This window comes from Theobroma cacao, chromosome 3 (genome assembly GCF_000208745.1).
Source record: "Theobroma cacao cultivar B97-61/B2 chromosome 3, Criollo_cocoa_genome_V2, whole genome shotgun sequence".
Taxonomy (NCBI): Eukaryota; Viridiplantae; Streptophyta; class Magnoliopsida; order Malvales; family Malvaceae; genus Theobroma; species Theobroma cacao.
The window spans coordinates 8,276,584-8,289,389 of NC_030852.1; the positions used below are offsets into that span (position 1 = coordinate 8,276,584).

The window sequence follows — 12,806 nt, forward strand, 5'->3', positions numbered from 1 at the left end:
AACTAGGTTGCAGTGTTTTCGTATATTTGACCCTTGGTAAGTGTCTTAGCATTCAGTAGCTGTACATTCGTCCGAGTCTCTCCGTTGGAAGTCGAGTATTCTTTTGTTGTGTATAGACAAACCTAATGTAAATTATTAAGATACATGTTGTAAACAATGTATATACACTTGTTTAGTATGCCAGTATGAGGTGGCAATGTTTAATATTATTTTGATCCTAAGTTATGAAATGTGACTTAGCAGTTTATGATGGAATGATGAACATGTCAAATTAATAGGCTTGCTTGGGCTTAGTGGACTACGTCCATTGGGCCCATGCGTCGGTCATGGCCCAAAATTTGGGTTATGACATATATGTGGTGTGCATGATAATTGATATTGTGTATGATGAATATAACCGTGTGTGTGCACGATGTGAGGGGATGCACATGTCAGTGACGGCGTGGTGAGGGAGGTGGATGATGATAGTGCCCGTGTGCACGATGTGGGGGGATGCACATGAGCTGGGTGTGATGATGGTGATATTGGTGAATATCTATGTATTTATGCATATCTATGTTTATGAAATGAAAGCTCATGAATATGATATATGATTGAAATGCATGTGAAATTTGATATGTTAAACTTTGGGAATTTATATGTGTTTCATGTTGCATTTGTCATGTGAACAGGGTGGCCTTTTCTTGAGGGAATGGGGAATTTTTACTAGTGCCCTGTTTCTCGCTACAGCAAGATTCATTCTCACTACAGCGAGAAACTCTCGAGTTTCGAGGGTTTCACCAGACATGGTTCTCATTACAGCGAGAAAGTTTGTGTTTTATGGCATGAAGCTCGCTGCAGCGAAAAACTTTCTATTTCTTTTAGTATCTTGATCGATTGCTGTGCTATTTTCCACTTCTTTGGTACCATAGTTAAGCATGGACTTCCAACATTAAGGAATAAACAAATTAAGTTTAAAATGAGGGGTTTGGTGAGAAACCCTCGGCCAGTTAATAATTTAAGTCAAATGTCATTGCAGTGTGAATGCCTTTCCACTGCAGCGAGGACCCGTCGTCTACTTGACTTGATTTGCATGAATGTTATTAAAGCTTTCATTCTTCAAATCTTTTGTTGAGCATGGACCCTTTACATTAAGTGATTTAATCAATTGGGGTTTTCTTGAGGGGTTGATAAGCACAAAATTAAATTGCATTGTTTTTGAAACAAGTGCATCATGATTTCCAAATTCTTCCTATTGATTGCTTGTTCCCTTCTTATATTCACTCACTGAGTTTCATACTCATGTTTTTAAAATTAATGTTTTTAGATTTGGAGGCAGTTGAGACCTAGATTGAGTCGCACACATATGCTCGCCTTTTTGGTAGGTACTATGACATCTCAGTAACTGCACCTTTACTATGGTCACTTCGCTGGAAGTCTAGAGTCCTTTTCGTTGAACATATGTACCTTGATGTAAATTGTTAAGATATATATATCTTAAGTAATAGGCGTTTATGTTGATTAATATTGCCACTACGAGATGGCACAAATGACATTATTTTGAATCATAAATATGAACATATGGTTTCGATGGAAAAGTAGTGGAATACTTGTTGATAAGAATAAAAAAATACGGCTGTAAGAGCGAGTGATGAAATCAATGAGTGGAGTCACATAAATAGGCTTGCTTGGGCTTAGTGGGTTATGCCCATTGGGCCAATGCGCTGGTCATGGCTCGAGATTTGGGCCGTGACAAAAGGTTTGTTCCCCAAGTACATTTTTAAAGAAACGCTGGATATATCATTCAAATGTTTCATACAAAACACAATTATATTTCCCAAAACGATTTTGAAATACAAATTCACTCACCGGTATTATTTGAGCCTTTAGTTGATCCTAACTTCCCTAATTGTCCAAATGGGATGATGGGACTTTATTGGAACCTATCATCACATTAGCATCACCAATTTGTCAATTAACATACTTATAAAGTTTAAAGCTTTCTCTTAGCTAGTTTCCAATTGCCATTTAAATGGCTATCTATCTTCACTACCTTAATCACTTTAAAATGAGTGGATAAACTCAACTACAACATTCACAAGTCTACTTACTAATCATTCCCAACACAAAAAAATAAATTATAATTCACTACTCACCTTGGTAGCTTGTAACTTTGAAATTCTTTCCAATAAATTTTCCAAGCTATTATGGGAGCTTTCTCTCTCTTTCTCTCTCTAAACACCTAGCTAGTGAGAGAAAGTATGAAAGTGGGATTTTTTTTTTCAAGGGTTTTGAAGTAAAAGAGTGAAAAAGCACAAGGGTTCCATGAAAAGGTGCACAAAGGCATGAAAATTGGAGCTAGAGAACGAAAGTTATGAAGTTTTCATACCATGCTTCCATGGAGGGGGAAACAAACATGAGATGGAAGGAGGAAGAAGAAGAAGTTGCTGGAAATTGAAAAAGCTGTTGGAAGGAGAAGATATTTATATCTCAAACTTATCCAATTCCCTTAAAAATTACGAAAATGCCCTTTAACAAGTTAACTTGTTCTTCTCCAATCCTTTGTGCAATCTTTTTAAACTTTTGACACTAAGACAAGGTCCACAATGATCTAAACTACTTGGGTTTATGAAAACTTAAAATTTTGACTTGGGGTGCAAAATGACCATTTTACCCTTTTTGTTTCCTTCCGTTTTAATTTAGTCCTCCCAACACTCATTTAACTCCAATTTCCTTCTATTACCTTCTTCTACACATGTACAAACAAAGTATGAAGTTTGTACTCCAACGCAGTGTCCCCATAATATTTAAAATATTTATTTACCTGCGCTATCTTTACTTAATAAAGACACGCGGCCCCATTAACGTCATTTTTCTCCAAAATTCTCTCATTCTTCTTTTTCCCCACTTAGATTGACCATAAACTCATTCTTCATGAAAAATTTTGACACTGAATAAAATATTAATATTTTAATATTACTTTATTCCAAAAATTTCCTCTTATCTCCTCTTGTCTCCATGGCACCCAAAATACCTTATTATGCTTCAATTGACTTCCGAATCACTTTTTATCCTACAAATTCTTTTCCAATAAAAATATTATTATTTTATTATTATTTTCTCGCATGCGGAATATTTTATCCCAAACAATTGCTTGTCTAATAATTATATCTAAAAACAAACAATTTGTTTGTCTACATGAATTAAAAAAAAAATCTCTTCATCTCATGCATGAAAAATTTTCTTTTCTCATATTTCAATTTTTAAAAAAATTCATGCAAGGGGTAACAAGTAAGAGAAATTCATTTGTTTTCTTTTTTTTTTGAAAAAAAATCAAACTAGAAGAAGAAAAACTTTCTTGCTTGAAAAGATTTTCAAAAGAACTGACTTTGCTTTGAACTTTGTTCTACTTTACTTTGAATCTGAATGAGGAAAGTTGTTCATAGTAGCTTTATATTTATAAGGCACACAGAATCAAGGTTTTTATGAAAAAGATTAACTTCTGTTTTACCATTTATATCTTGAAAATCTGATTTTATATGGACTAAATATTATTGAGTAATCAATCAAATATTACACAAAATATTGGTATCACACCTTACACAAGACAGTACCATGTTACTACCTAAAGTATTGTTGGTTAAGGTGTTACTGTCTAAGGCGGTACTGCCCAAGGTGTTACTACTCGAAGTGTTACTGTACAATACATTATAATACAAAATAAAATTTTTCTCTAAATTAATGCATAACAATTATTTTTAAGTAAAAGATCCTTCTACAAAGGGCAAAATGTAGATACTTGATGTTGGTTAATACTTATTCTCTAAAGAATTATTTTATAACTTAATATTGTATAGAGAACAACCAAAACGAGTAAAGCACTACTTCACGCAGAACAAATAAAACAAGTGAAGTGCTACTTCACGTAGAGCAACTAGAACAAGTGAAGCATTATTTCATGTAGAACGACTAGAATAAGTGGAGCACTAATCTATATGGAACAACTAATACAAGTAGAAGAACTACTTCGTATAGAAGAACCGCTTCACATGGATTACAGTGAAAGCAACTCGGAATAAGTGGCAGGGTTCATGGGTTATTTTCATCTTGGGATGCTTTAGAGAGTTTGGCTTGGTGGCTCAAATATAGAGGTAGTTAATAGGTCTTCCTCTTAACCTTATCCTGAAGTGCAAGTGTTTCACCCTCCTACCTTGTTCTCTTATACCAGTTCATGTACACCTTCTTCTCTTGTACCTATTTACGTACAGTTTCTTCTTTTGTACCTTTTCACGTTTACCTTTTCTCTAATACCTTTGACTCGAAAACAAATCTTATTATTTTCAATTGCAATAACGTTTACCCACATTAAAACTCTTCATAATAATGTCATTCATTAGGCACATTAAAGCCTATTTTTGAGTAACCCTGACTTTTAGCACTATATATATAAAGCCTCACAATTCATTTAGAGCGGTTTTTCCCTCCTTTAGGGGCTAACACATTCTCCTCCAAAGCTTCTATCTCTAAAGTCTCTCTCTAATTCTCTTTTACTCCCTCATTCTCTTCTAATTATTTTTCACCTGTCACGACACTCAGTACTTCAAGAACTACTCCAATCTTTCTCTCTACAACTTCCGACGCATCCTTTTACTTGTTTGCAATGCTTCCTTTCCTTACCATAAGAACCCTTTTTACACATTGATACTAACATTAAGCGAATATGATGCCTTATGCATTGAGGGTTTGGCTTGTATATTTATGTAATTGGCAAAACACAAATACGTCAAGCATTTACATTTGTATAATGCAAAGCCTTAACTCGATTAGGAATAAGTATTGAAGGAATAAGCATGGCATTGTTGCGAGTTGTTGCTTTTTATTTTATTATCACTTTTGCCCCTTTTCCTTCTGTCTGCATCTTAATATCCAAGGGCAGAGCCTCCTTATGGAATGGGGGGACCATGGCCCCCAAAAATTTAAAATTTTTTTACATACTAAATAAATTTTTTAATTTTTTATAAATCTTTTTAATTTTTTTATAACTTTTTTTAATGGTCCTCTCAAATAAATTTTTAGTTAATAATTAATACAATAAAGAATAAAAAGATAATTTTATATGATTGACTCAATTTTAAAGTTTTTTTTATTTTTTTTCAATTTATATTATTATTATTTGTATTTATTTATTTTTATTCTATTTACTCACATGTTCTAAATCTCTATAGATTTTTTTTCACAAATTTATACCAACCATCAATAATATTCATTTTCTTTCTTTTTTATTATGTCATATTTGGATTTTATTTTCTACTTGTCATGTTCTTTTTTTTTATTATGTGGATTTTGTTTTCTATGATTTTAATCTTTAAAAATAAATAAATTGTTATATAATTTTCAAATATAAGTTGCAGTGTTACATTGTTGTATAGAATTTCATCAATATATTATTGTTTATTTAGAATAACCAATGTATGGTAGCATGTATGTTGCAAACTTTAAGTAACAAAGATATACATATAAATTGATAGAATGAAATAATTGTATTTCTTTCAATGCAATTTTGTTTATTATATTTATTTTTAATGGCTTTCAAAATGATTTTTTATTCAAAAATTAATTTTATTCTTCAAACTGTTTGATAAAATTCTAAACATATTGAGTCATTATGGCTAGCATATTGCTAGGTAAGCCTAACAAATAAATTCTAAACTAATATGTTAAGCCTATCAAATTTATAAAAAAACAAAAGTGAGTCTACTAATCCAAACCCATTAAGTTTTAATATACATCAAAGTCTGTCACAACATATTATATCTTAATAGTCCAACCTAATAGCCTATCATAACATATTATATCTCAATAGTTCAATCCAATAACCCAATATGTTAATTAGCAATTTAAGAGGCAAATAGAAAATAAGAGGAGAGTTAGGACACACAAAGTAAAGAGGTAATTCATTTAAATTAGAAAAATTATTTTCTCTTTCATTCTTACATACAAAGGGTGAAAGAGACTTTTTTTATAGTTGGATTCAATCATATATATAAATGATACCATCATTACTATTAATGTGTATTTTTTTATATGTTCAATGCTTTTTGAATTTTATTTAATCTTTTATATGAGTACTAATTGAATATATATAAAATTTTCTTTAACTGTTTAATGGTTTTTTCTATTTGGGCCCCCTCCTTTGAAAATGCTCTAGTTCTGCCCCTGTTAATATCTGTTACTCATCTTTCTTAGTGTTTACCCCTTTCCCTTTGCTTTCATTTTGACTACAAATGTTCTTGTAAAATCTCGATTTTGGAGGATGAATGTGATGTGGGAATGGAGATGGAAGCAACGGAAGAAGCAGCCACTGCCATTTGCAGAGATTGAGCTAGCTCTCAAGGGAGGCCTAGCTGGTGAATTTGGGCCACTGTTGCATGGATGAGGTAGTGCCCACTATGATACCTGATGTAATGAATTAATAATGGTATTGCAACAATTAACTTTCATTACAAAAATTAGCTTACAATGGTAGTAAAAGGCACGAATTCTTGAAATTTCCTGGTCCAAGTTAAAGAATTATTGATCCTTGAGAGAGTAGTTGAATCTCCCTGTTCCAGGTGTAGTCACTACTGCTTTACATTGATGAGTGAAGAAACTGTTTGCTTGCATTCAATCTATGCAAAATGTTGCCATAAACATCGTAGAAGACAATCTCTGCATCAGATTGGGTCAATTGCACGGACATAAAACCTTGCCCATCATAGAAGAAGCTTAAACCTTCTCTGTTTAGTTGTTTGACATCCCCCCTCCACGCCTTAGACCCTGCGCCGCTAGTTAGGAACTGCATGCGGCTGCAGCAAATGCATTTGCTTTAGTGTCTGATACCATCTTCAAAATCAAAGACATGCTACAACAATTCAATTAGCATTGCTTTTTACCTGTCAGTGTCACTGATATGTTCAAGGCAGTGGTCATGACCATTCATGTAAAAATCGACATTATTAGCCTGCAAATATATGGTGGAATAGCAGGGTTAGTTGGGATTAACTGATCATCTGTTCCTAGATTGTGAGAATTTGGCGAACAAAATGGACGTTCTTAAGTAAATTATATTCACCTTGAGAATAGGGAGGAGATGGCTAACAAGTTCCTCAGTATCGCCATGATGCCCAACACTTCTAATCGCATGGTGACCAACAACAATCTTCCATGTTGCAGTTGATTCTCTTAATGCAGACTCCACATCCTACATCCAACATTGATCTTTATACTTATATGAACCGCTTAATAATGTTTCAGAAGTTCACACATGCATTCAAACACTCGAACCTTCAATAGATTTGCAATGTAAGGCTTGCGAGGAGTTACACCGCGCCAGTCATAAGTGTGGTCTTCTGGGTCAAGGAAGTAGGTGTTGACAAAAGGAGTGGTGTCCACAAAGATGATCTCAGCTAATTCTGGACAAGGTTACAGACAATCGTTTGACTTCAATACTATCACTACTACTAGCAGTGGAGTAGAGTTAAATAACAAAGTTTGAATCCAAATCCCACTCACCAGCATTGACGATAAAGGATCTTAAACAAAGCCATCTGCTGTCAATTTTTCTAAGAAGAGGACTCAATTGTGCCTCTGCATCACCCCTGTAATCATGGTTGCCCAAAACTGCATATGACAAGGAATTGGCAGTCATGTTTCTGTCAGTAAATTAATTACATTAGTATGGCAACAAAGAAAAATCCAGGTAGAAAGTTAGTCGGAACTTGCCGCTGTACCACTGCTTTTGCAGGCTCTTTGCTGTGTAAACGTCTGTGAATGACTCTTCAAATGCTGTGTCATGTTCGCTACTCAATCCATTGTCATAAAAATTATCTCCCGTGGAAACTACAAAATCGATGTCCAGCTTCTCTCCAATCTTTCCCATCTACAACAAAGACATGTATACGTTAGGAATTGTTGGTCAACTTGTTCATCTAGTTTACATCTTTTTTTTTGTTCGAAAATTCACTGTCTATTAAAAACAGAGGGAATTAAAAAAACTTCAAATAACAGCGCAGAATCACCTTAATTTTTGACTTCAAGAATATGGCTGCAGTGAAAGAAGAAAAAAATTGCTCTTAGGCTTCTATATTTTCTATTTTTTTTCTTATGCTAGATATATATACTATTTCTTTTTTCTTTTTTCTCTTAAAATCTAAAAAAATCAATCCAATTTATTAAAACACCTGAATCTCACTCGTCTATGCACATGGTAAACAAAGATGTTTACGGATTAAGTTGAGTTCACGCTAAGCTTATATTTTAAAAGCTAGAGTTCAATCAATCTCATCATTTTATATATATTTGATTATCAACATATATTTAAAATTAAAATTAAATAAGAAATAATATTATTTGTTTCGGCTGGGCTTAGCCCGAAAATCTATGTCCAAGCTCAATCCTAGAGATTGGCTGGTAACCCAGTTTTCAGACACATTCCTTTAAGTGGAAAAAGTCAAAATATGTGCAAAGTCATAGAAATAGGAAGGGAGAGTAAAAATGGGATGAATAAGGTATCTACTTTTGGTAAATGTTATTGTCTTTTAATAGAAAATGCATATAAATAAATTATTAAATTTTTTTACAATAAATAATTAATGTGTAGGGAAACGAAGAAAGACACAAAATTTTAATCCAATAATTACTTTACAGAATAGGTAAGTTATTTTGCAGCTAGTGGACATTAAAATAAAAGATTTTTTAGGGTAGAAGTCAAGATGTTGCAAGATTGCAGTTCATGCATCCTATGCAAATTAAGTTGGAAAGATTGTAGAAAACTTGTTTCAGAGGAAATTGGAAACGCTGCAGGCATAGCATGCAATAGCATGTAAAGGTACAAAGACTTCTAGTTTGAAGGAAAATGAAGAGCTAGGCCAGCCTGGGTAGCGATGGAGAACCTGGAAAGCAACTCGTGATTGGTTAAAAGACCCTCTTCTGCCCCAATCTCCAACCACCAAAAAGCTAAGGGAACCATCACCTTTGCCGGGCTGCTCCAATCTCTGAAGCTCTGCTGACAAACATACAAAGCACAAGCCACAAATTATGCCCACCATAAACCACAGCGCCATTGTTTTCTTCTTTTCCTTCTTCAAAGTGAAGGCACCAGTGTTCGTGATCAATGCCAAGGAATTTATCCCAGCGTTTAACTAGTCATGGATTTGGTGTGGAGGAGGGGGAGCTGCGGCAGCCTACATAAAGGAACCAATAATGGATTGACGTGTGTAAAATAAGGTGATGCACATACTGGGAAAATATTGGAATTTAATGGAAAACATTGTATTTGTATGGTGACGTTGGATAGAATCGTTTGTTTTCTTTCTATATTTTTCTAATGCAAGTGCAAGGGAAGGAACTTCCAGAAACAGAAGAGACCGGTGGGCGACACTTCAGGGCAGGTAGTGGGATATGCGAATATCCTAGTGGAACATTGCAGGGATAAACTCTTGCAACCCATAGAATATTCGGGAGTCACGCAGCAGAGTTTTCTCGTGGGTCCCCCTATATCGCTTTTCCAAAATTTAAGTTTTAACACACCTGTCCTTTCCATGCTTTTATTACTTGTGTTGCGGTTACAATCATTTTATTACTCGTATTGCTGTTACAATCATTTTGAGCGCTTTCAATACGTATTGGATTTTAATTAATTAGATTAGGGAAAGGTTCGCCATATGCTATGAAATCCTCTTGCTTTTGTGTGAAAAAACAAATTTAGTTGAGTAATTTAATGTTTTGATATGGTAATATTTTCAAATTAGAGTTTGTGGGACTTATTATAATAAATGTTTAAATGATTTAAAATTTTTATTATTGTCACAACGTAGGAATTCGGAATCTAATTACTCATTGTGAAAAAAGTCATCACCAATTGTTTTTTTTTTTTATCTAGACGTGATTTCAAACCTGATTGTATATATTATTTCTAATGAAATTTTGTCTTGCTTTTATGTGAAAAAACAAACTTAGTTGAGTAATTTAATGTTTTGATATGGTAATATTTTCAAATTAGAGTTTGTGGGACTTATTATAATAAATGTTTAAATGATTTAAAATTTTTATTATTGTCAAAACGTAGGAATTCGGAATCTAATTACTCATTGTGAAAAAAGTCATCACCAATTGTTTTTTTTTTATCTAGACGTGATTTCAAACCTGATTGTATATATTATTTCTAATGAAATTTTGTCTTGCTTTTATGTGAAAAAACAAACTTAGTTGAGTAATTTAATGTTTTGATATGGTAATATTTTCAAATTAGAGTTTGTGGGACTTATTATAAAAAATGTTTAAATGATTTAAAATTTTTATTATTGTCACAACGTAGGAATTCGGAATCTAATTACTCATTGTGAAAAAAGTCATCACCAATTGTTTTTTTTTTTATCTAGACGTGATTTCAAACCTGATTGTATTTATTATTTCTAATGAAATTTTGTCTTGCTTTTATGTGAAAAAACAAATTTAGTTGAGTAATTTAATGTTTTGATATGGTAATATTTTCAAATTAGAGTTTGTGGGACTTATTATAATAAATGTTTAAATGATTTAAAATTTTTATTATTGTCACAACGTAGGAATTCGGAATCTAATTACTCATTGTGAAAAAAGTCATCACCAATTGTTTTTTTTTTTTATCTAGACGTGAGTTCAAACCTGATTGTATATATTATTTCTAATGAAATTTTGTCTTGCTTTTATGTGAAAAAACAAACTTAGTTGAGTAATTTAATGTTTTGATATGGTAATATTTTCAAATTAGAGTTTGTGGGACTTATTATAAAAAATGTTTAAATGATTTAAAATTTTTATTATTGTCACAACGTAGGAATTCGGAATCTAATTACTCATTGTGAAAAAAGTCATCACCAATTGTTTTTTTTTTATCTAGACGTGATTTCAAACCTGATTGTATTTATTATTTCTAATGAAATTTTGTCTTGCTTTTATGTGAAAAAACAAATTTAGTTGAGTAATTTAATGTTTTGATATGGTAATATTTTCAAATTAGAGTTTGTGGGACTTATTATAATAAATGTTTAAATGATTTAAAATTTTTATTATTGTCACAACGTAGGAATTCGGAATCTAATTACTCATTGTGAAAAAAGTCATCACCAATTGTTTTTTTTTTATCTAGACGTGATTTCAAACCTGATTGTATATATTATTTCTAATGAAATTTTGTCTTGCTTTTATGTGAAAAAACAAACTTAGTTGAGTAATTTAATGTTTTGATATGGTAATATTTTCAAATTAGAGTTTGTGGGACTTATTATAAAAAATGTTTAAATGATTTAATATTTTTATTATTGTCACAACGTAGGAATTCGGAATCTAATTACTCATTGTGAAAAAAGTCATCACCAATTGTTTTTTTTTTTTATCTAGACGTGATTTCAAACCTGATTGTATATATTATTTCTAATGAAATTTTGTCTTGCTTTTATGTGAAAAAACAAACTTAGTTGAGTAATTTAATGTTTTGATATGGTAATATTTTCAAATTAGAGTTTGTGGGACTTATTATAAAAAATGTTTAAATGATTTAAAATTTTTATTATTGTCACAACGTAGGAATTCGGAATCTAATTACTCATTGTGAAAAAAGTCATCACCAATTGTTTTTTTTTTTTTTCTAGACGTGATTTCAAACCTGATTGTATATATTATTTCTAATGAAATTTTGTCTTGCTTTTATGTGAAAAAACAAATTTAGTTGAGTAATTTAATGTTTTGATATGGTAATATTTTCAAATTAGAGTTTGTGGGACTTATTATAATAAATGTTTAAATGATTTAAAATTTTTATTATTGTCACAACGTAGGAATTCGGAATCTAATTACTCATTGTGAAAAAAGTCATCACCAATTGTTTTTTTTTTTTTTCTAGACGTGATTTCAAACCTGATTGTATATATTATTTCTAATGAAATTTTGTCTTGCTTTTATGTGAAAAAACAAATTTAGTTGAGTAATTTAATGTTTTGATATGGTAATATTTTCAAATTAGAGTTTGTGGGACTTATTATAATAAATGTTTAAATGATTTAAAATTTTTATTATTGTCACAACGTAGGAATTCGGAATCTAATTACTCATTGTGAAAAAAGTCATCACCAATTGTTTTTTTTTTTTTCTAGACGTGATTTCAAACCTGATTGTATTTATTATTTCTAATGAAATTTTGTCTTGCTTTTATGTGAAAAAACAAATTTAGTTGAGTAATTTAATGTTTTGATATGGTAATATTTTCAAATTAGAGTTTGTGGGACTTATTATAATAAATGTTTAAATGATTTAAAATTTTTATTATTGTCACAACGTAGGAATTCGGAATCTAATTACTCATTGTGAAAAAAGTCATCACCAATTGTTTTTTTTTTTTATCTAGACGTGATTTCAAACCTGATTGTATATATTATTTCTAATGAAATTTTGTCTTGCTTTTATGTGAAAAAACAAACTTAGTTGAGTAATTTAATGTTTTGATATGGTAATATTTTCAAATTAGAGTTTGTGGGACTTATTATAAAAAATGTTTAAATGATTTAAAATTTTTATTATTGTCACAACGTAGGAATTCGGAATCTAATTACTCATTGTGAAAAAAGTCATCACCAATTTTTTTTTTTTTATCTAGACGTGATTTCAAACCTGATTGTATTTATTATTTCTAATGAAATTTTGTCTTGCTTTTATGTGAAAAAACAAATTTAGTTGAGTAATTTAATGTTTTGATATGGTAATATTTCAAATTAGAGTTTGTGGGACTTATTATAAAAAATGTTTAAATGATT

At 31.3% G+C, this 12,806-nt stretch overlaps 1 protein-coding gene across 1 annotated transcript; it reads right to left on the reverse strand.

Annotated features, from left to right (window-relative positions):
* LOC18604433 (purple acid phosphatase 17) lies at positions 6,442-9,373 on the reverse strand. The gene is made up of 7 exons (XM_007036918.2): positions 8,910-9,373; positions 7,741-7,897; positions 7,531-7,638; positions 7,303-7,430; positions 7,091-7,219; positions 6,912-6,979; positions 6,442-6,824 (listed from the first exon to the last, which is right to left on the reverse strand). The coding sequence occupies exons 1-7, from the start codon at positions 9,078-9,080 to the stop codon at positions 6,608-6,610; spliced, it is 978 nt and encodes a 325-aa protein (XP_007036980.2). The 5' UTR covers positions 9,081-9,373; the 3' UTR covers positions 6,442-6,607.

Coding starts and splice junctions, on each gene's coding strand:
- LOC18604433 (XM_007036918.2), bottom strand. CDS start 9,080: ATGGCGCTGTGGTTTATGGTGGGCATAATTTGTGGCTTGTGCTTTGTA. Junction 7,639..7,740: donor GCAAAAGCAGTGGTACAGCG/GCAAGTTCCGAC, acceptor TGTCATATGCAG/TTTTGGGCAACCATGATTAC. Junction 6,980..7,090: donor ATCTCCTCCCTATTCTCAAG/GTGAATATAATT, acceptor ATATATTTGCAG/GCTAATAATGTCGATTTTTA.